Consider the following 23,761-nt stretch of genomic DNA (forward strand, 5'->3'; position numbering starts at 1 on the left):
GTGTCAGCGAGACTAACGCTCTTGCTTTTATTCTCGCCAGTCCGCTCTTTAGAAAACCACTTCTTAACTATTAATCTATCTTTTTATGGTTTAATAAATACGATACTACTAAATGTACAGTGTTCACCACAGTATCCACTCAGAGCTGTGTATGTCCAATTTACCATTTAGCTGTACAATGAATGGCAAGCTGACGTACACTCATCAATCACAGACCACAACTACTCGGTTGAACGTTACATCGTCTTTGGTAGAGATAGTGACGGTAACTCCGAGGACGTGTTTATTTTACCTGATGACTCCAGTGAACATGGCGACGAAAATGATACTAGCTCTTTACACTACAGCATGCGCTCTTTCTCAGTCGGTTTTGGCAAGCAGTTACCCAAAAATGACCAGCTCGAGCTGCTTCACGCCCGTCATTTTCATTCTCATCTCCACTTTTTTTTGCTCGTTAATTCTTCTCTCTCCTCATGTCATTGATCACACGCTGGCTCAAAATGAAAAGGCTAAACAGCGTTCATCACTGCCACGGCTGCTACTGTAGCTAATGCTAAAAACACCGGGGAAACTGGGCATATCCCCTTTTGACGTCACGACCCAACAACGCAAACAACAACGGTGTCCAATGTTGAAATGTTTCGTTAAAAATGGTTAGAAATGGTTTTCAAAAATTGTATCGTACTGTTATGTTTACATCAAAAGAGATCACATAAACCAAACATTTAATTACAATCAAGAGTTATTTTTAATGTTGCAATGTTAAAAAAATTAGTATAGGGTATTCCAGTTTCCTCCCACGTTGTCAAAAATGTACAGTATCTCATGAACCTATGGGTGGTCGTATATGTTCTGTAAATGTCGCAATTAATCACAAGGCAGTGGTGTAGTTAGTTAGTTTCAAACCAAGCAGCCATTCGGCTCAGTTCTGGTAGGTCTGATGACTTCAGAAAATTCTGGGAGTTCTCGAGTTAGTAACCGGATTTACATGCAGACTGTTTTTGTCATTTCGATTTAAATCATTCTGATTTCTCCAACCTAAGACAATAATAAAGAAAAACTTAATTTCTACCAGTGAGCTGTAATTAGTCTTCATGTGAAGCAGCTCACTCTAAAAGTTACCATCAAATGGTAGCTGTAGAGCAGACATGCCCAAAGTCCGGCCCCCGGGCCAAATCCGGCCCGTGTTCATATTTCCACTGGCCTGAAGCCTCTGTCATAAAACCAATAATATGTGGCCCGGCAGTACAAAATACACGCGCAATTTTATATTTCATCACAGGATGGCAGTAAACTTGTGGCTGAACACTCGCGGGGCCGTTTTGCGCATGATCTGTTTTTTGCCCAGTTCTAAAATGGCAACTGGAAGTAAGAAAAGGAAAGTTGATAGCGAGGGCCGACGTTTCCAGGACAAATGGAAGTCTGAATATTTTTTCACTGAGATTAGAAACAACTGCGTCTGCCTAATTTGCCAAGAGACTGTGGCTGTGTTCAAGGAGTTCAATATAAAGAGGCACTACCAGACGGAACATGCTAATTACGACAAGCTAACTGGGAACGAACGCAGTGAAAAATTGAAGCAACTGGAAGCTGGTTTAATGGCACAGCAACACTTTTTCACAAGAGCCAGTGAGTCGAATGAAAATACAACAAAGGCAAGCTATGAGGTGGCAACGCTGAATGCCAAGCACTGCAAACCTTTTACTGAGGGTGAATTTATTAAAGACTGTGTGATGAAAATGGTGGAGAACATTTGTCCTGAGAAAAAGCAACAGTTCGCCAATGTTTTCCTGGCTCGTAGCACTGTGTCACGAAGGATCGAAGATGTTTCTTCTGATATTAAGAGACAGTTGGACGCAAAAGGAGTGGAGTTTGAATTTTTTTCGTGAGCCTGTGACGAAAGCACGGATGCATCCGACAGCGCTCAGTTACTGACTTTTTTTAGAGGAGTGGACAGTGAAATGAACGTGCGTGAAGAGCTACTTGACCTCCAGAGCCTTAAGGACCAAACAAGAGGGAAATATTTATTTGCTTTTGTTTGTTCCGCCGTACATGACATAAAATTAAAGTGGAATAAAATCACGGGGATTATTACGGATGGCGCACCTGCCATGGTTGGCGAGCACAGTGGATTATCAACCCTAGTGTGTAACACAGTAAGCGAAGAAGGAGGTAAAGCTACAAAACTCCATTGTATTATTCACCAAAAAGTTCTATGTGCCAAACCGTTTCCGTGGATCTCAGTGACGTTACAGCCCACCTGCAGTTGGAGCTCATTGAGCTGCAGTGTGACACAGAGTGTCGCAGCCGGTACCAACAACTACCTCTTGTCAACTTTTACCAGCAGCTGGATAAAGACAGGTTCCAAGAGATTCGTACATTTGCTAAGAAAATGTTGAGCTTGTTTGGCTCGACATACTTGTGTGAGAAGACATTCTCAGTCATGAACATGAATAAGAACCGCGTGAGGACAAGACTAAGTGACTCCCACCTGCGTGACATCTTGCGCATTAAAACCACCGCTTTTGAGCCAGACCTGCCCCATTTACTGCAGTCAAGATCTCAGTATCACCCTTCACATTAATGCAAACATGTTGTTTGTTGATTCTGATGAATAAAGTTTGAGTTTGAGTCAAATTTAATAAAAATACTTTATTTTGCATTTAATTAATTTTTATTTTAACCTTCATTTATCCAGGTCAGGCAGTTATAAGATCTACCTAGCAGCAGACAGCATAGTAAAACAGTAAAATAAAAATACAAAAAAGCATTCCCCTCGTCGTTAGCATGTAAAATTAATGCTGGCCCGCATGACAATTTTTTTAAGGCAATGTGGCCCCTGAGCCAAAAAGTTTGGGCACCCCTGCTGTCGAGTACATTTTTTTAATGTTGCAATATTAACACCGGCCAAGTCCTTTATATATTTGTATTTCATGGATAAAACTGATTCTAAATTCAAAACAAATATGGGGCCAACCAACTTCGTTCGAATTTTTACTGTACAAAATCTAACCTAAATTTACTTCTGTGCTGGAATATAACTAGGTCTGCTAGAATGCAATGAATGTTTTACAGTGCCATGAAATGGCATCTAAGAAAGAAGCTTGCAAGCAATTGAACACCTTCTACCAGTGACAATGCAAATACTGACCAATTTAGCTTGCTTCTCAACCAACAGCAGTCAAGTAATTTCTACAGTCAAAACCGTAATGCGTCAACAAACTTCTTAAAAATGTGCATTCACACACCTGTAGCAAACGACGACGAATGGAGAGAAAAGTAATTCACCCACAAGTGACATGACGACTTCTCACTCTACGTCAAGCTCTCAGAGATAGAGTAGCAGGAAAAACTTCCGGTGTCAACATTTTCAAAATAAAAGCACGGATTTCAAAACAGATACAAATAGCTGGATTTATACTAATCATGAAGATAATCGTTGATGAAGGAGGGTGGACGTAGTGTCCCCGACAGGGTGGGGTGGGGGGTGGCCCGTCTCCTGCTCCGCAAAAAAGAAAAAAAAAATCTATATATTTTTCAAACCAATCTATGCGGCCCGGTACCACATGGCCCGCCAGCCGGTTGGGGACTGTTAGAATAAATGTACATTAGTTATCCCATATTTAATGCAGCCCTATGGGGGGCACAAGTCAGTGCAAACTGTATTCATCCAAAGAATTCCATACCAGATCGATCGTGGCCCGGGTTAACAACGTCCGCCACCGGCGCTGTCAACCTGCGGGGCGCCGTTGGAAATTCAGCTCCTGTGGTTCGAAGTCAAAGAAGAAGAAGAGGTGGAAAGCGGGTTCTTCGGCAGAAAGAGAAGAGGAAAGCACAGAGCCTAGAACTTAATGTGGGGACTTTGAATGTTGGGACTATGACATGAAAATCTCGGGAGTTGGTTGACATGATGATTAGGAGAAAAGTTGATATATTGTGTGTCCCGGAGACCAGGTGGAAAGGCAGTAAGGCTAGAAGTTTAGGGGCAGGGTTTAAATTATTTTACCATGGTGTAGATGGGCGGCACGGTGGCCGACTGGTTAGAGCGTCTGCCTCACAGTTCTGAGGAGCGGGTTTCAATCCCTGGCCCCGCCTGTGTGGAGTTTGCATGTTTTCCCCGTACCAGTGTGGGTTTTCTCCGGGCACTCCGGTTTCCTCCCACATCCCAAAAACATGCATGGTAGGTTAATTGAGGTCTCTAAATTGGTGTGAATGTGAGTGCGGATGGTTGTTTCTTAATATGTGCCCAGCGATTGGCTGGCAACCAGTTCAGGGTGTACTCTCCCTCCTGCCCGAAGAAAGCTGGGATCGGCTCCAGCACGCCCGCGACCCTAGTGAGGAGAAGCGGCTTGGAAAATGGATGGATGGATGGTGCAGATGGGAAGAGAAATGGAGTCGGGTTATTTTAAAAGAATAATGTCTTGGAGGTGAAAAGAGTATCAGATCGAGTGATGAGGCTGAAATTTGAAATTGAGGGTGTTATGTGTCATGTGATTAGTGGCTATGCCCCACAGGTAGGATGTGACCTAGAGGTGAAAGAGAAATTCTGGAAGGAGCTAGACAAAGTAGTTCTGAGCATCCCAGACAGAGAGAGAGTCGTAATTGGTGCAGATTGTAATGGACATGTTGGTAAAGGTAATAGGGGTGACGAAGAAGTGATGGGTAGGTACAGCATCCAGGAAAGGAACTTGGAGGTACAGATGGTGGTAGACTTTGCAACAAGGATGCAAATGGCTGTAGTGAACACATTTTTCCAGAAGAGGCATGAACATAAGGTGACCTACAAGCACGCAGGTGGATTACATCTTGTGCAAATGATTTAATCTGAAGGAGGTTACCAACTGTAAGGTAGTGGTAGGGGAGAGTGTGGCTCGACAGCATAGGATGGTGGTGTGTAAGATGACTCTGGTGGTGGGGAGGAAGATTAGGAAGACAAAGGCAGAGAAGAGAACCATGTGGTGGAAGCTGAGACAGGACGAGTGTTGTGCAGCTTTTCGGGAAGAGGTGATACAGGCTCTCGGTGGACGGGAGGAGCTTCCAGAAGACTGGACCACTGCAGCCAAAGTGATCAGAGAGGCAGGCAGAAGAGTACTTGGTGTATCTTCTGGCAGGAAAGGAGAGAAGGAGACTTGGTGGTGGAACCTCACAGTACAGGAAATCATACAAGGAGAAAGGTTAGCTAAGCAGAAGTGGGACACTGAGAGGACCGAGGAGAGGCGAAAGGAATACATTGAGAAGTGACACAGGGCAAAGGTAGGAGGTGGCAAAGGCCAAACAAGAGGCATATGATGACATGTATGGCAGGTTGGACACTGAAGAAGGAGAAAAGGATCTTTACAGGCTGGCCAGACAGAGGGATAGAGATGGGAAGGATGTGCAGCAGGTTAGGGTGATTAAGGATAGAGATGGAAATATGTTGACTGGTGCCAGCAGTGTGCTAACTAGATGGAAAGAATACTTCGAGGAGTTGATGAATGAGGAAAATGAGAGACAAGGGAGAGTAGAAGAGGCAAGTGTGGTGGACCAGGAAGTGGCAATGATTAGAAGGGGGAAGTTAGAAAGGCATTAAAGAGGATGAAAAATGGAAAGGCAGTTGGTCCTGATGACAGGACTCAGGACAGAAGTGAGTATTTGCGAGCAAGAGTATGGTTTCATGCCTAGAAAGAGTACCACAGATGCATTATTTGTCTTGAGGATGTTGATGGAAAAGTACAGAGAAGGTCATTGTGTCTTTGTAGATCTAGAGAAAGCCTATGACAGAGTACCAAGAGAGGAACTGTGGTACTGCATGCAGAAGTCTTGAGTGGCAGAGAAGTATGTTAGAATAATACAGGACATGTACGAGGGCAGCAGAACAGCGGTGAGGTGTACTGTAGGTGTGACAGACTAATTTAAGGTGGACGTGGGACTGCATCAGGGATCAGCCCTGAGCCCCTTCCTTTTTGCAGTGGTGATGGATAGGCTGACAGATGAGGTTAGACTGGAATCCCCGTGGACCATGATGTTTGCAGATGACAATGTGATCTGCAGTGAAAGCAGAGAGCAGCTGGAGGAACAGTTAGAAAGATGGAGGCATGCACTGGAAAGAAGAGGAATGGAGATTAGCCAAAGTAAAACAGAATATATGTGCATGAATGAGAGTGGTTGTGGGGGAAGAGTGAGGCTACAGGGAGAATAGATAGCAAGGGTGGAGGACTTTAAATACTTGGGGTCAACCGTCCAGAGCAATGGTGAGTGTGGTCAGGAAGTGAAGAAACGGGTCCAAGTAGGCTGGAACGGGTGGAGGAAGGTGTCAGGTGTGTTATGTGACAGAAGAGTCTCTGCTAGGATGAAGGGCAAAGTTTATAAAACAGTGGTGAGGCCAGCCATGATGTACGGATTAGAGACAGTGGCACTGAAGAGACAACAGGAAGCAGAGTTGGAGGTGGCGGAAATGAAGATGTTGAGGTTCGCTCTCGGAGTGACCAGGTTGGATAAAATTAGAAATGAGCTCATCAGAGGGACAGCCAAGGTTCGATGTTTTGGAGACAAAGTTAGAGAGAGCAGACTTCAATGCTTTGGACACGTCCAGAGGAGAAATAGTGGGTATATTGGTAGAAGGATGATGAAGATGGAGCTGCCAGGCAAGAGAGCTAGAAGAAGACCAAAGAGAAGGTTGATGGATGTCGTGAGGGAAGACATGATGGCAGTTGGTGTTCGAGAGGAGGATGCAGGAGATAGGCTTACATGGAAAAGGATGACGCGCTGTGGCGACCCCTAACGGGACAAGTCGAAAGGAAAAGAAGAAGTTATCCCATATTTACTCTTATAGTATTGGAAAGCATTTATTCAGCAATATAACCTTGTTTATATCATGTAAGTTGAAGTTGTCTGTGAAGATGGCTTTCACGAAAACGAACACTCATGGAACCTCGGGAGTAATAGCTGATTATAAAATTCAGGTTCCTACACGGTAGGGTGGCCGACTGGTTAGAGCGTCAGCCTCACAGTTCTGAGGTGCGGGGTTCAATCCCCGTCCCCGCCTGTGTGGAGTTTGCATGTTCTGCCCGTGCCTGCATGGGTTTTCTCCGGGCACTCCGGTTTCCGCCCACATCCCAAAAACATGCATTAATTGGAAACTCTAAATTGCCCGTAGGCATGACTGTGAGTGCAAATGGATGTTTGTTTCTTTGTGCCCTGCGATTGGCTGGCAACCAGTTCAGGGTGTACCCCGCCTCCTGCCCGATAACAGCTGGGATAGGCTCCAGCACGCCCGCGACCCTCGTGAGGAGAAGCGGCTCAGAAAATGGATGGATGAAGGTTCCTACAGTATCAATAGTGGTAGAAATTGACTTCAATCCGCAGCCAAGAGGGGACATCTGGTGGTGGTGTGGAGATGCTAGACTATTTGATAAATTGCCAAAGAATGTAACAGGTCTTTGTGCCCTAGTGACCTTGCTGTTACCGGTATTGGCACATCTTATGTCTGTATAAGAGTTAACAGCTAGTTTATCCACTGTCATGCCAGAACATTGGGGACGTCAGAAAAGAGCAGCAGACTGGCCGGGCCAAAATGATCCAACATACATTGACGCTGTTAGTGTTCCCCATGGTGTTTTAAGTGAGTACAAATTCGAGTGTCAAAAAGCTGCAGGATTTGAGTACTCGATGTGTTGGTGGTGTACAACAAACAAAAACGTTGACAGAATCAACTACATCCGTTACAAAGTGCAAAAATTGGGAAATTGGACACAGAGTGGGTTTGAATCAGCCACATCACTTATGGCATTCCAAAACAGGATAGCTGTTGACATGTTGTTGGCTGAGAGGAGGAGTATGTGCTATGTTCAGGAGAACAATGCTGCACATTCATTCCCAACAACACAGCTACGGATGGCAGTCTCACCGAGGCCATAGAGGGACTCCGAACCCTTAATGGTAAAATGGTGTTGACACCTCCATGTGGAACTCCGGGATGAATGCCTTTGGAAAATACAAAGTCGTGGTGTCCTCAATTTTGGTATCAATTGCTGTTTTTACAGCAATTTTGACCTTGTGTGGATGTTGTATTCCTTGTCTGCGTTCTCTCATTAATAGATTGATAACAAAAGCAATCTCACCCATGGAGAACCGAATGGCTCAAATGTATCCTTTACTTGGTCCTGACCCTGAAGATAATGACAGTAATGATGATAATGATGTGCATTATGACCTGCCTGATTTATTTGTAGATCCAGGTGACTATGAATAAAGATTAACATTGCCTCTGAGTGTAGATGTATTTGTTTTCATAAAAATTATCCTACTGTCGAAAATCTAACTGAAGTGACTGATGTAAGGTGATGTGAGAATTTGAGCAAATATGTGCTAAACAGGAGGAAAATTTTAGAATGAATGTACATTAGTTATCCCATATTTACTTTTATAGTACTGGAAAGCATTTATTCAGCAATATAACCTTGTTTGAATCATGTAAGTTGAAGTTGTCTGTGAAGATGGTTTACACGTTGCTGCTATGTGCTCCCCCAACTTTATAGCAGCAACAGCTGTGTAACTGGGAACCTCCCTCAGAAAATAAAAAGAGAGGGATCGGCAGAGTGTGCTCAGAGTGGTAGGAGATTGTAACTGCGAACAACTCTGACCGTTCTCCTCGCGAGTAAAAGAACCATCTCTTGTCTTCCTTCCTTGTTTATTGTTTATTAAATGTTAAACTTTTTTGTTACGTTTTACATACTGATTTTACTTTTTCCTCAAGAAAACAGTAAGTACAAATGACAGGAAAACTCAAAACAAGTTTTGCTTTTATTTTATGAAAAAAATGACGCCTATTTCCCTTCTGGAATTTCAGTGCAAAACTTCTGTCTTGAATAAAATACGTCTGGAAACATAAATGTAGCAATAATAAATCCACTCCAACACTTGAATTGATAATGTGCAATCTTACAACTTTTGTTAAGCTTTGTTTTAAAAGCTAAAGAGTGCCACTTGTATCCCTGAATATCTGAAGAAAATAAACATGATATTTTGGTTGATGGATAGGACATTAGGTATGTACTTGTCCATATCTTTTACATATTTAAACTCGTGTGTGACTGCATGGTTCGACTGGACCACCTCTTTCGTTGGAGAATAAAACCCACAACCCCTCCAGCACTGTTGTACAAATAGGGTAAGGCAACTTCAGCAATACTTGTGGCTTGGTAGCACATACTGTAGCTGGTGGCTAACTCTAGCTATCCTCCACTTGGAAGGAACAGAGCGTTTGGGCGGCATCTTGGGGCGTTAAACTAAAGAGCAAAAAATATATGCAGGTTGGCCTGACTAGATTTTTGATTTGATTGATTTTCCAACTTCTCAGGGTCACATTCTTGTCTTTCATACAGCTCTCTGGTTTTCATGTTTGTTACGACTCTAACTAGAGCCTGTATGACTTCACAGGTAAAACCCAAAACTAAACAACCATTTATTGATTGAAGAATCAATGTAATGGTACTCATCTGAGCATCAGTCACATTTTCCAATAGTTTTGCGCTCATGAAGAATGGAGGCTTCAAAATAAAAGGTAGAACCAATCCAGATTGAAATGTAAACAAATGAAGTGCCCTCACGTTTCCACTAATTGTTGAAATAGTAAAAAAGGAAGGAGATTATTCGGTCAGAATAGACTTATTCTAACAAGGAAATAGGTTCTTTTGTTTACTTTAGTTAGTCCACATGAGCCCCCAGATTAAAGTAATCTCTCACTGATGATTCCAAGTAGCTGTAACCTGGGCAAAGGTTTTGATAACCCAAGCAAAACCGGTGAAAGCTACTAACTGATCTCAACCCCTCATTGAATTAGTCTGCTACTGCTTCGTCTGCTCATTCTTGCATGAATTTACTACTTTGGCAGACATGGCAAAGGAAAGCGGGTTTTGGAAACTACCATGGCAGACAAAGTTATTTTTATGAAGCTAAATTTTATGTGTCAGACTACACAGTCAATACAGTACAGTAAACTATGTGCGTTATGGCAACCAAGTGGAAAAAGACATCTAAGAGGATTGACCGTAATACTTACCCTCAAGCAGAGATACACTGCAATCAGCTGTGCGTACCAAGTGTGTTATCTTTGTCTTCCTAGCCTTCCTCTTCTGGCTACCAACTAGAATATCCACACTAGCGGTGCCTTGCACATCTGGGCACATTATGGCATTGGTGGCACATGATTTGGCTTTTGAAACGGAAAGCAACACAGTGGAATCCCTCTGTCCCAATGCTGTTGAAAAGGGTCTTATTAGAACAATTACAAACATTACAACATTTTACCACTACACAAACAAAGTAATACCAATTATTTGTACCACTGTATTAATATTGTTAAGGAGATAGGTCAAAACTATGATTGTTGTTAGTCATTTTTGCGTTAACTAACCATTTGAAAATGTAAAAAGTAAATTATCTTGCTGAAATTTCTTCATCTTCTTGATAATGTTGATATCCCTGCGAAAACATACTATCAAGATTCTAGATCATAATTTTCTACTGCACCTGGTTTCTCCTTTAAGTATTTGTGCTTCCTAACAATCTTGTGGAATGAAGTCTTTTTCTGTGATGGAGATGGTCCTAATACAGAAAAATACAAACAAATAAAGATGAGCATGGACATGCTATGTTAGGGAGCCCACACATTTTTTTTAAACAAAGCATAAACAACATGATGGCGGAAAACATGCATGTACAGACAGCCATTTACAGTATGCAGGGCTGAGGACTGCCCCTAAATGGTCAAATTTCCCCCCTAAAATCTAAGAGAGCAATTACATTTTTCAGATATTTCCATATGTGCGACCAGTAAATGACTGATTTAAAAAAAAAAAAAAAAAAAAAAAAAAAATATATATATATATATATATATATATATATATATAATATATTTTTGCTGACTAACTTCTGCTTGACACTTGAGCCCAGTTGTTGGAGACTGGACAAACGGAAACACAACAACAGCTGCTTTTCTTACTCTCCAGGTAGTGTGCATGGTTTGGCAACTGTTTTCATGAGTGGCCGATCAGTCTGCCACTGGTTTTGCCGGGATTCAAAATTTAACTCACGCTAAAAATAAATTTCTGGGTTTTAAGCAAGCGAGAGACAGAACGGCCACAAAAACTGATAATTGTACGTGTGCAAAAGTATGTGAACCCCCAGCTGCACTGGTTAAATCCAGCAGGTAAAAGACACAGGCTAAACATTTGAGTTCATATTAAATCATTTAAGCAAACGAATGAAATAAGACATCCGTGGGAAAGGGTTTGGCCTGCACTAATTAATGGAGAGATGAAAGGTACAACGTACTTTTATTGTCAAGTCTACAATACGCGTACCACATACAGAGGTTTGCAATTATGGTACTCAAGGGCCTACAGTGCTACAAAAGATGGTATAAATAATAAAGATCAGTATAAAGAAGCTAAATAAAACTATAGTATTAAACAATATAAAAGTATAAATTAAATCTACAAATATCAAAGATTAGGAGACATGTGCAACGTAGTCAAAGTCTGAGTACCAAGGCATGTAAAGACATTTACAAATTAGAAGGCAGTGTGGGGAGGTGTGCATGTGTGTATGAGTGTGTGTATGCGTGTGCATGTGCGTGGGGGTTCAGAGCGAAAGCAAGAAAACCCCTGGTAGCAGAGGCCAAAAATCACAAACCAAAAAAAACAAGAGCAAAGGAAATGTCCGAGGACATTAAGAAGAGGGTATTGACAGCCCATCCATCAGGGGAGGGCTGTCAGATCATTTCTTAAAGGCTCCAGCTCCATCCATCCACTGTCAGACAAATAAGTTACAAATGGACGGTCTTCAACATGACAGCAACTCTGCCAAAATTGGATGCCCATCGAAACTATCACTCAGAAACACCATAAATAAAAGGGTAAAGCCTGACACAGGTATCACCTCTAGAGAGTTGCAGATCTCTCAGGTGGCATCTCAGATAAATGTGCATGCATCTACTACCTGCTGAAAAGTGAATAGCCATGACATTGATTTGAGCATTTCAAGAAGGATGCATCTGCTCTCAACAAAGGACAAATCTGCCCTTTTCAACTTTGCCAGAGAGTACTTGGACAAGTCAGAGGCCTTTTGGAAGTCCTTTCTCTGGACAGACGAGTCAAAAATAGAACCATTTGGTCACAATCAGATGGCACGGTGGACGACTGGTTAGAGCGTCTGCCTCACAGTTCTGAGGTCCGGGGTTCAATCACCGACCCCGCCTGTGTGGAGTTTGCATGTTCTCCCCGTGCCTGCGTGGGTTTTCTCCGGGCACTCCGGTTTCCACCCACATCCCAAAAACATGCGTGGTTGGTTAATTGGCAACTCTAAATTGCCCGTAGGTGTGAATGTGAGTGCGAATGGTTGTTTGTTTATATGTGCCCTGCGATTGGCTGGCAACCAGTTCAGGGTGTACCCAGCCTCCTGCCCAATGATAGCTGGGATAGGCTCCAGCACGCCCGCGACCCTAGTGAGGAGAAGCGGCTCAGAAAATGGATGGATGGATGGTCACAATCAAAACCACCAGGTTTCGAGAAAAGCCAGCAACCCATATGAAGTAAAGAACCTCCTCCCAACGATGAAGCATGGGGATGGAAATGTGAAGATCTGGGGCTGCTTTCACTTCTGGACCTGGACGACACCATCATATCTTAAGAGCCACACATTTCCAGGCGTATAAAGAAATTTTTGACAAGAATCTGCTGCCATCATTCAGGGTGTTGAAACTGGGCTGGAAATGGATTAAATAAGACAATCAATCAATGCATTTCAGCAAAATTACAAAGGAATGGCATCAGCGAAAGAGGGTTCGTTTTGCCACAAAGTCTGGACCTTAAGCCAACGGAAATGTTGTGGCGAGACCTGAATAAATTGGTGCATACCAGATGTCACTCCAATCTCTCTCAAACTGAGTTTTGCAAGTGAGCAAAAATCCCCATAAACAGATGTGAGACTGGTTACAGTTAATGTCAGCTAAAGTAATGGTTGAAAAAGGAGGCACCACAAGCTACTAATAGAAGGGTTCACATACTTTTGCACACATGCAATTTTTTGTTTATGTGGAAAGAAAACATATTTGTGGATTAAACAATGACACTAGATCTCTTTGTGTGTGTGAGTGTGTGTACTATTCAGAAGGTATGCTTTACAAATTGGGATTTGGATATACGTTGAACAAGGTTAGTTTGTTTTTTTACAAAAAAGAGTGACCATTTCAGAAGGGTCCATAAACTTTCAAGCAGCATGGTATTAAGTATAAAATAATGTGTTTCACAACACAACTTAATTATAGTTATAATTTCTAATGTGCCTGTTGATGAAAAAGCAAAGCTTGTGGTCAAAATGTACATGCACGGTATGTATTGGGCTGGGTACATTCAAATGAATGGAGCAAGCGATTGAGCCTCTTTTAAAATATCCACACACTTGCTTTTATTCTCACCCACGTTCACTCCCTTTAGCAAACCGCTTCTTCCTTAACTATAAATCCATATTTTTATGGTTGTGATGTGAAATGGCTAAAGTACAATATACTATATGAACAACATCAAACGCCTATACAGGCTCGCTGTTCAGAGCATCCATGTATCAAATTGCTCAATGTGTGGGGGTGAGTCGACAACTGCCTTTTTTTCGCAATGTTCCGGTCTCATCGGGTTCGACCGCATCGCACAGTTTGCAGCAGGCCTTTGTCTGCCGGTTAGTGCAGTCAATTGTTTGAGACTAATATGAACATTAAGGAAGATATTCGTCTGGCTACCATTTCACACTTTGAGGGAGTAGCCCTTGAAAGACAAGCAGAACTCATTAGTGCATCAAAATGAACAACATGCTTGCTCGAACCTCTCCCTGGGAAGCTTGTTTAAGAGCTGTTATCCCTGTCCTCTGGGACTGTACCTGCAGTTTTTAAGACAGTTGTTATTGACCCTTAGTCAAAAGAACTAACCTCAACCCTGACAGTCTTAGTAATTAGAAGTCAGTGTCAAATCTTTTCTTGAGCTTAAAATCCAAGATGGCGCCTACCCGTGTGGACGCCTCGGTTACGCGCTCTCTAGTATTGTTTTTGTTTTTGTATTTTTTGTTCGTCTTTGGAGACATTACGCGACTCACTTACACAAAGGTAGACTTGTTAAACATCGAGGAGTCAACCCCGGACTTTCTTTCACCAACTTTCAAAATCCGCTCAGTTTTTTTTCCCCGAGTTACTCACCGGAGCAGCGACTGCGGTCTTTGGGGCAAGGAGCCGAAGGCGACGCCACAGAGGGAAGCGAGCCGGCATCCAAGTGAAGCTCCACAAGAGAGGATACAGATTGGCGTTTCCGTCGATCCACCTCGTGAATCTACGCTCCCTACCCAACAAAATGGACGAGCCTCATCTTCTGATAAAGACCAGTAAAGACTTCGGACGTTCCGCCGCCTTGTGCTTTACAGAGACCTGGCTTGTGAGGCTGTCCTCGATGGCGCCGTCATGCTTCCCAGCTTCCATCTTCACCGGGCAGACCGCGTCATGGAGTTATCGGGGAAAACAAAAGGCGACGGGATATGCTTCTATATCAGCGAAAAATGGTGTACGGACGTCACGGAGCTCAGCACACACTGCAGCCCGCATTTAGAGTCGCTGCTTTTGAACTGTAAGCCTTTCTACTCGCCGCGAGAGTTTGCATCTTTCATTCTCGCCGGTGTCAACATTACGCCTCAAGCTCACACGAACAAGTAAACGAAATTGAAAAAAAACACCCGGAATCGCCCCTCATTATTCTCGGGGCTGCACAGACTGGAGTGTCTTTGAAAATTCAGCTGGCAGCTTGGATGAATATACAGACACTATCACATCCTATATTAGAGTCTGTAAAGAGGTGTGTGTAAAGTCATTTCGCACATTCAATAACAACAAGCCGTGGTTCACTGCCAAACTGAAGCAACTTCGCCAGGCTAAAGAGGACGCATATCGAAGCGGGGACAGGGCCCTGTATAATCACAGTAGAAACCAGCTGACTAAAGAAATTAACATTGCAAAGAGAAACTATGCAGCAAAGTTGGAAAAACAGTTAAAATCAGTCTGGCATGCATTACAATCGCAAATCAATTACAAGCGACGATCCCCCTAGGATGAGAAAAATAGTAGACAAGCCAACGACTTAAACAGCTTCTACTGCAGATTCGAAAAAGGACACTGTCACACCCAACACCCAGACAGCTGCACCAGAATCCACAATCAGACCTCTGACTTCTGCGTTGACCATCCACAAACAGGATTTGAGATGCATCTTCAAACAACAAAAGATGAACAAAGCGGCAGGCCCAGACCTTGTGTCCCCATCCTGGCTCAAAGTCTGTGCAGACCAGCTCACTCCAGTCTTCACACAGATCTTCAACAGATCTCTGGATCTGTGCGAAGTACCATCCTGTTTCAAACGCTCAAGCATCATCCCAGTCCCCAAGAAACCTGCAATCTCGGGTCTGAATGACTACAGGCCTGTCGCCTTGACATCTGTGGTCATGAAGTCCTTTGAACGCCTCGTGCTGGACCACCTCAAGAGCGTCACAGGTCCCCTGCTGGACCCCCTACAGTTTGGCTACCGAGCAATCAGGTCTGCGGATGATGCAGTCAACATGGGACTGCACTTCATCGTAGAAAACCTCGACAGCGCGGGGACCTACGCGAGGATCCTGTTCGTGGACTTCAGCTCTGCGTTCAACACCATCATCCCCGAACTCCTCTCCTCCAAGCTTCTCCAGCTCAGTGTCTCGCCTGCCATTTGCCAGTGGATTTACAGCTTCCTGACAGGCAGGACACACCAGGTGAGGCTGGGGGAGGCCAAATTATCCACACGCAGCAAGGTTGTGTCCTCTCTCCGCTGCGCTTCTCTCTCTACACGAACGACTGGACCTTGACGCACCCGGCTGTCAAACTCCTGAAGTTTGCAGATGACACCACAGTCATCGGCCTCATCAAAGACGGTGACGAGTCTGCATATTGACAGGAAGTGGAGCGGCTGGAGCTGTGGTGCAGCAGACACAACCTGGAGCTGAACACGCTCAAGACTGTAGAGATGATTGTGGATTTCAGGAGGCAGTCTTCGCCACAGCTGCCCCTCACACTATCCAGCTGCCTTGTGTCAACCGTCGAGACCTTGAAGTTCCTGGGAATTACAAGTCTCTCAGGACCTGAAGTGGGCAATAAACATCAACTCCATCCTCAAAAAAGCCCAGCAGAGGAGTACTTCCTGCGGCCTCTGAGGAAGCACGACCAAAATCCTCTTGGACCCTCCACATCCTGGTCACCAGCTCTTCCAGCTCATTCCCTCAGGTCGGCGCTACCGAACAATGCAAACTCAAACTAGCAGACATTCCAACAGCTTCTTCCCTCTTGCCATCAACTTCTTAAACAGCTAACTTTTCCATACACACACATCCAAAGCCAAGACACCTAAACTCTATCAATAAGCAAACAGCAATCCAACCCTTTGTCAGTGCCAATGAAAATCAGCTGGTTCAGCCCTAATTGATGGCCTACAAAAAGGTCTCATTGCCAAGGTGTGAATAAAGACATATCATCTAGTGGATACTCAAACAATTCTTGGTGCAGAGCAGGAGGAAAACTATGTATATCCAAAACAATTTGCTAACAGGATTGGGGAGATCCAAGGTGGCACTAGAGCCCAAGACTGGTGGTGGATTCCAGGATCGAGAAACATTGCTGACATAATTACATGAGGAGCCAGCCCCTGAGACTTGGAAGAGAACTTGGAGTGGCAAAATGGACTGGAGTTCTTGAGTTTACCAATGGGGGTTTGGCCAATCAAATCAGCAAAAGAAATAGCAGCCGTTGCTTGAGAGAACATTAACAAATTTCAAAAGAAATCATTTGCAGCTGCACTCAGAAGAATAGAGGAAAAAGAAGAACCAAAATATGCAGAGCTACGGAGACTTCCAGCAGGGTCTGTTATAAACAATCTTTTGGATGTCTAGAGGCTCAGCCTTCTGTCAAAATTGGTTCAGGCGGTAGCCTGGGTTTGGAGAGCAGCAAAGTGGTTTCTTGGACAAAAGAGAGCCCTGAACAGCCGAAAGTGGGAGGCAGTGTCCTTAATAGGAGTCAAGATGGCGCCTAACTGTGTGGTTGCATCAGTTACATGCTCTCTAGTATTGTCTATGTTTTTGTGTTTTTCATTCATCTTTGGAGACATTACGCGACTCACTCACACAATGGAAGGAGTTGCAAAACAGGGAGTCAACCTGGAATTTCTTTCACCAACTTTCGCTCAGTTTTTTCTCCTAGTTACTCACCGGTGGGGCGACCGCCGTGTACGGCGCATGGAGGCGAAGGCGATGAAAGGCGGAAGTGTGCCAGAATCCAGGTGAAGCTCCGTAAGAGAGGATTCCGATTGCCGCTCCCGGCGATTCACCTCACGAATCTACACTCCCGACCCAAATAAATGGACGAGGTTCATCTTCTCTCAAAGACAAGACTTTGAACGTTCCCCTGCCCTGTGCTTCACGGAGACATGGCTTTGTGAATGTGTCCCTGGTGGCGCCGTAATGCTTCCAGGCTTCCAACTTCACCGAGCAGACCGCATCACGGGGAAAACAAAAGTTGGGGGGATATGGTTCTACATCAACGAAAAATGGTGTACTGAGCACACAGAGCTCAGCACACACTGTAGCCCGGACTTGGAGTCGCTGTTTTTGAACTGTAAGTCATTCTACTCACCGCATGAGTTTGCATCTTTCATACTTGCGGGTGTTTACATTTCTGCTCGAGCTAACATGTACTAACGCTCGCTGAACAAGTAAACAAAATTGGAATTAAAGCATCCAGACTAACCACTCATTATTCTTGGGGACTTTAACAAAGTGAACTCAACAATGGACTCCCTAAATACAAGCAGCACATCGACTGTCCTACCATGGAGAATAACATTTTAGACCACTGCTATACTACCTTCCCATGGGCTCACCACCTGTGGGATGGGCCATAGAAGCCGGGTGCAGTGTGAGCTGGGCGGTGGCTGAAGGCAGGGACCTTGGCGATCCGATCCCCGGCTACAGAAGCTGGCTCTAGGGATGTGGAATGTCGCCTCTGTGGCAAGGAAGGAGGCTGGGTTGGTGTGTGAGGTCGAGAAGTTCCGACTAGATATAGCTGGGCTTGCATCCACACACGGCTTGGTCTCCGGTACCAGTCCTCTTGGGAGGGGTTGGACTCTCTTCCACTCTGGAGTTGCCCACGGTGAGAGGTGCCGAGCAGGTATGGATATACTTATTGCCCCCAGGCTCGTCGCCTGTACGTTGGGGTTCACCCCGGTGGACAAGAGAGTAGACTCCCTCCGCCTTCGGGTGGGGGGACGGGTCCTGACTGTTGTTTGTGCCTATGCACCAAACAGCAGTTCCGAGTACTCAACCTTTTTTGAGTCCTTGGAGGGGGTGCTGGAGAGCGCTAGCGCTGGGGACTCCATCGTTCTGCTGGGAGACTTCAATGCTCACGTGGGCAATGGCAGTGAGACCTGGAAGGGCGAGTTTGGGAGGAAGGCCCCCCCCCCACCGATCAGAACCTGATTGGTATTCTGTTATAGGACTTCTGTGCTCACCAAGGATTGTCCATAACAAACACCATGTTCAAGCATAAGGCTGTCCACAAGTGCACTTGGCACCAGGGCACCCTGGGTCGCAGTTCGATGATCGACTTTGTGGTTGTGGTTGTGTCATTGGACTTGTGGCTGCATGTCTTGGACACTCGGGTGAGTGAAAGAGCCTCCCAGCCGCTTCACATGCTGGGATGAAAATCAGCACCTCCAATTCTGAGACCATGGTCCTCAGTCAGAAAAGGTTGGAGTGCCCTCTCCAGGTCGGGATGAGATCCTGCCCCAAGTGGAGGAGTTCAAGTATCTTGGGGTCTTGTTCACGAGTGAGGGAAGAATGGAACGAGAGATTGACAGGCAGATCGGTGCAGCGTCTGCAGTGATGCGGATCTTGCATCGGTCCATTGTGGTGAAGAAGGAGCTAAGCCGAAAAGCGAAGCTCTCGACTTACTGGTTGATCTGCGTTCCTACCCTCACCTATGGTCACGAGCTATGGGTCGTGACCGAAAGAACAAGATCCCGGATACATCCATCCATTTTCTGAGCAGCTTCTCCTCACTAGGGTCGCGGGCGTGCTGGAGCCTATCCCAGCTGTCATCGGGCAGGAGGCGGGGTACACCCTGAACTGGTTGCCAGCCAATCGCAGGGCACATACAAACAAACAACCATTCACACTCACATTCACACCTACGGGCAATTTAGAGTCTTCAATTAACCTACCATGCATGTTTTTGGGATGTGGGAGGAAACCGGAGTGCCCGGAGAAAACCCACGCAGGCACGGGGAGAACATGCAAACTCCACACAGGCGGGGTCCCGCGGGGATTGAACCCGGGTCCTCAGAACTGTGAGGCTGACGCTCTAACCAGTCGGCCACCGTGCCACCATCCCGGATACAAGCGGCTGAAATTAGTTTCCTCTGCAGGGTTTCCGGGCTCTCCCTTAGAGATAGGGTGAGAAGCTCTGTCATTCGGGAGGGGCTCAGAGTAGAATTCAGAAAAGCCTCGGTGACCAGCCAAACCAAGGCAGATGCCCTGTTGCCAGTCTAAATCCACTCGCTAGCGTGACCATGGATGAACCCATGCAACTGGGAAGGTTCCGTCTCTCCCGTGAGGAACGTCAACGCCGGCTGAGGGAAGGGCGGTGCTTCTACTGCAGGCAGTTGGGTCATTCTGTGAGCACCTGTCATGTCAAAGTTGCCGGTAACAAGGGCACGGGAGTGGTGAGTCTAAATATCATTAAGGAAGACCCTACCCAGGTTCTTCCTAAAGTGACACTATGCTCTCCATATCAAGAGATTCATACATCTGTATTTATTGACTCTGGTTCTGACGCAAATTTACTCAACTCCCTCCTTGTTAGACGTATGCATCTTAGAACTTTTCAAGTAAGACGCCACTGCAACGCTTATGCTGCAGATGGCAGTTTTATGGCCAAGATCACTCACCGCACCCAAACACTCACATTAACATTTCCTGATTCTCACTCGGTACGTGGTTATTTTAGGGAACCCTTGGTTGAAATTACATCACTCCCACATTGACTGGTCCTCTGGGCATGTTATGTCATGGAGCAGCAATTGTGCCCAGAACTGTTTCAAGCCTCCATGTAATGTTCAGGGATATGTTTCAAATGATATTCCACAGACCCCATCTGGGGATCCTGATTTGTCTAAAGTGCCCACCTGTTACCATGACATTAAAGACGTTTTTTCCAAGTCCAAAGCCAAATCCCTTCCATCCCACAGACCTTATGACTGTGCAGTTGACTTGCTGCCTGGAACCACACCTCCACGGGGGAGGTTGTTCTCTCTTTCAGGGCCGGAACACAAGGCTATGAAAGAGTATGTGGAAGAACCACTGGCAGCCTGTGATCATTCGCCCATCTTCATCCCCAGCAGGAGCAGGATTTTTCTTTGTGGACAAAAAGGACAAGACCCTGCGACCCTGTATCGATTACCGGGGTCTCAACAAAATAACTGTGAAAAACAGGTACCCTCTTCCTTTCATCTCCACTGCCTTTGAGTTCCTGGAGGGAGCCAAGGTTTTCACCAAACTAGACTTAAGAAATCTCGTCAGGATAAGGGAGGGGGATGAATGGAAAACAGCATTCAACACACCAACGGGACATTGTGAGTATTTGGTAATGCCGTTTGGACTAACTGACACTCCAGCTGTTTTCCAAAACTTTTGTCTTGCGTGACATGTTCAATGTGTATGTTTTTGTATATTTGGACGATATTTTGATATTCTCCCCGGATGAGGAGACTCACATTATTCATGTCCGCTCTGTGTTGCAGCCGTTACTGCAGAATGAACTATATGACAAAGCTGAGAAATATGAGTTCCACAAGGCCTCTGTTTCTTTTCTGGATTTCGTGCTGGCTCAAGGTGAAATCAAAATGGACTCTTGCAAAGTTGATGCCGTGACTAATTGGCCCACTCCCACGTCACGCAAGGACGTACAAAGGTTCTTAGGGTTTGCAAATTTCTACAGAAAGTTCATTAGAAATTTCAGTTCAATACCCTCGTCTTTGGATGATCTTACCTCGCCACACAGACCCTTTGCGTGGAACCCGGTTAGTCAGTCAGCTTTTCAGAAACTAAAATCGAGCTTTACCTCCACTCCCATCCTCACTTTGCCAGATCTCAAACAGCAGTTTGTTGTAGAAGTTGATGCGTCTGATGCCGGAATAGGAGCAGTGCTCTCCCAGAAATGCCTCAAGGATGATAAGTTACATCCTTGTGCCTATCGCTCCAAAAAACTGACCCCAGCCGAGAGAAATTACGACAAAGGTGACTGTGAAATGCTGGCTGTCAAGGTGGCTTTGGTGGAGTGGAGGCACTGGCCAGAAGGGGCTCAGAGCCCGTTTTTAGTATAGACAGATCACAAGAACCTTGCGTATCTTAAGACTGGTAAAATATTAAATGCTTGGCAGGATAGATGGGCTCTATTCTTCACAAGATTTAATTTCACGTTATCCTACCGAGCTGGTTCTAAAAATGGTAAGCCAGATGCTTTATTGCATATTTTCTGCGACAAGAATTCTTTGTCCGTCCCTAAAACCATTTTGCCCAAGTCATGTTTTATTTCTGCTTTTGTTTGGGACATTGAAACTGTGGTAAAAGAGGATCTGAAGAACACTCTTAGCCCTGAAGATTTCCCTGAAAACAGGCTTTATGTGGTCCCGACCTTAAGGGGAAGCGTCATCCACTGGGCTCACACTAACTGTATGTCACCGCGGCATTGCCAAAACGCTATCTGTGGTCGAACAGCGCTTTTGGTGGCCTAATGTTAGGAGGGATGTTATCAATTACGTCAATGCTTGCCAGGTATGTGCTGCTAACAAGTCCTCTCGTCAATGTCCTTCGGGGGAATTGCGACACCTACCAATACCACAACGTCCTTGGTCAGACATCTCCGTAGACATTGTGATTGGATTACCGGCCTCTAAAGGAAATACCACCCTTCTCACAGTTGTTGACAGGTTCTCTAAGATGGCCCACTTCATTGCACTTCCGAAACTCCCCGCAATTAAAGAAACTGCCGAGTTGATGATAAACCAGGTATTCAAGTTTCATGTTTTTCCCAATAATGTGGTATCGGATAGGGGCCCCCAATTCGTTTCATGATTTTGGAAGGAGTTTTGCAGTTTAATAGGTGCTACCGTCAGTCTGTCATCTGGGTTTCATCCTGAAACCAACGGACAAACTGAGAGGCTGAAGCAGGACCTGGAGACTGGTCTCCGATGTCTCGCTTCACAGGAGCCACAATCCTGGACTCAGAAGCTCGTTTGGGTCGCGTTCTCTCACAATTCTCTCCTCTCTGCATCCACTGGTCTTTTGCCTTTTCACATTGTACATGGTTACCAACCATCTCTGTTTCCTGCCATAGCCCCAGAGTCCACGGTTCCATCTGCATTGACCTTGGTGAGACGCTGTCCTACAAGACCGCAGCTGACCATAAGTGGACACCGGCCCCGAACTACAAAGTGGGTCAACGGGTTTGGCTCTCCATCAAGCATCTTCCAGTCCTGGAATCACGCTCCCAGGTTTGTTGGGCCTTTCCCCATCACAAAGGTCATCAACCCTGTCACCATGCTCAAGCCCGACTGGGAGTCCCCTCTGGTCCCACCTTCCAGGCACCCCCTCCTTTCATGGACGGGGGCCCCGTCTTCGCGGTGAGGCGGCTGTTGTCATCTTGTCGGAGGGGGACGGGGTTGCAATATCTGATGGACTGGCAGGGCTGCTGTCCAGGTTTGTCGTTGATGACTCACTCATTTGGGACTTCCACGTTCCGGGGCCGTCTGGGCCCAGCCGTTAAGGGGGCAGAGGGGGTTCCTGTCATGGGTGTGTGTTATGATTGTTGTCTTTCCACTGTGTCGTGCACACCTGCTCCTGAGAGCATCTACCCTCTTGTCCACTGGGGTGAACCCCAATGTACAGGAACTCTGGAGTTGCCCACGGTGAGAGGCACCGAGCAGGTGTGGGTATACTTATTGCCCCCCGGCTCGGTGCTGCTCACCGTGGGCAACTCCAGAGTGGAAGAGAGTCCAACCCCTCTCGAGAGGACTGGTACCAGAGCCCAAGCTGTGTGTGGAGGTGAGCCCGACTATTTCTTGTTGGAACTTCTCGACCTCGCACACCAGCTCGGGCTCCTTGCCTCCCAGAGAGGTGACGTTAGAGCCAGCTTCTGTAGCCGGGGATCGGATCGCCAAGGTCCCTGCCTTCGGTCACCGCCCAGCTCACAATGCACCCGACCCCAATGGCCCCTCCCACAGGTGGTGGGCCGATGGGAAGGGGGACCCATGTTACCCTTTCGGGCTATGCCCGGCCGGGCCCCATCACTTGGGTTGTATTCTTCTGATACTTCCATTTGTTTTATGATGCTAAACAAAGTGGGGAAACTATGCAAAAATAAGAATTTGAGAACGGGGCCAATACTTCACGTCACTGTAGCTGCTTTCCAAAATAATAAATAATAATAATAAATTCTGGTGACTTTATACAATCTTGAACTTGTACAGTATATCGATGTGTGTGTGTGTGTATGACTGTTGATAGAGCAAGACAATCTGAACGATCCAAATTCCATTCATGCCAACCTTTTCATTAATCCATTAATTTTTGCAATTTGGAGGCGTGCTGTATTTTTTATACATTTATCAGCGCT

General features: G+C 45.4%; 1 protein-coding gene across 1 annotated transcript in view; it reads right to left on the reverse strand.

The window, feature by feature from the left end:
- LOC133416450 (HMG box transcription factor BBX) overlaps positions 1-23,761 on the reverse strand; it is a 164,574-nt gene that overhangs the window by 18,072 nt on the left and 122,741 nt on the right. Inside the window, 2 exon segments of the mRNA XM_061703352.1 lie at positions 10,040-10,237; positions 10,510-10,584. Of these exon segments, the coding sequence (XP_061559336.1) occupies positions 10,040-10,237; positions 10,510-10,584 (273 nt within the window).

The sequence above is a fragment of the Phycodurus eques genome, chromosome 17 (genome assembly GCF_024500275.1).
Source record: "Phycodurus eques isolate BA_2022a chromosome 17, UOR_Pequ_1.1, whole genome shotgun sequence".
NCBI classification, from domain to species: domain Eukaryota; kingdom Metazoa; phylum Chordata; class Actinopteri; order Syngnathiformes; family Syngnathidae; genus Phycodurus; species Phycodurus eques.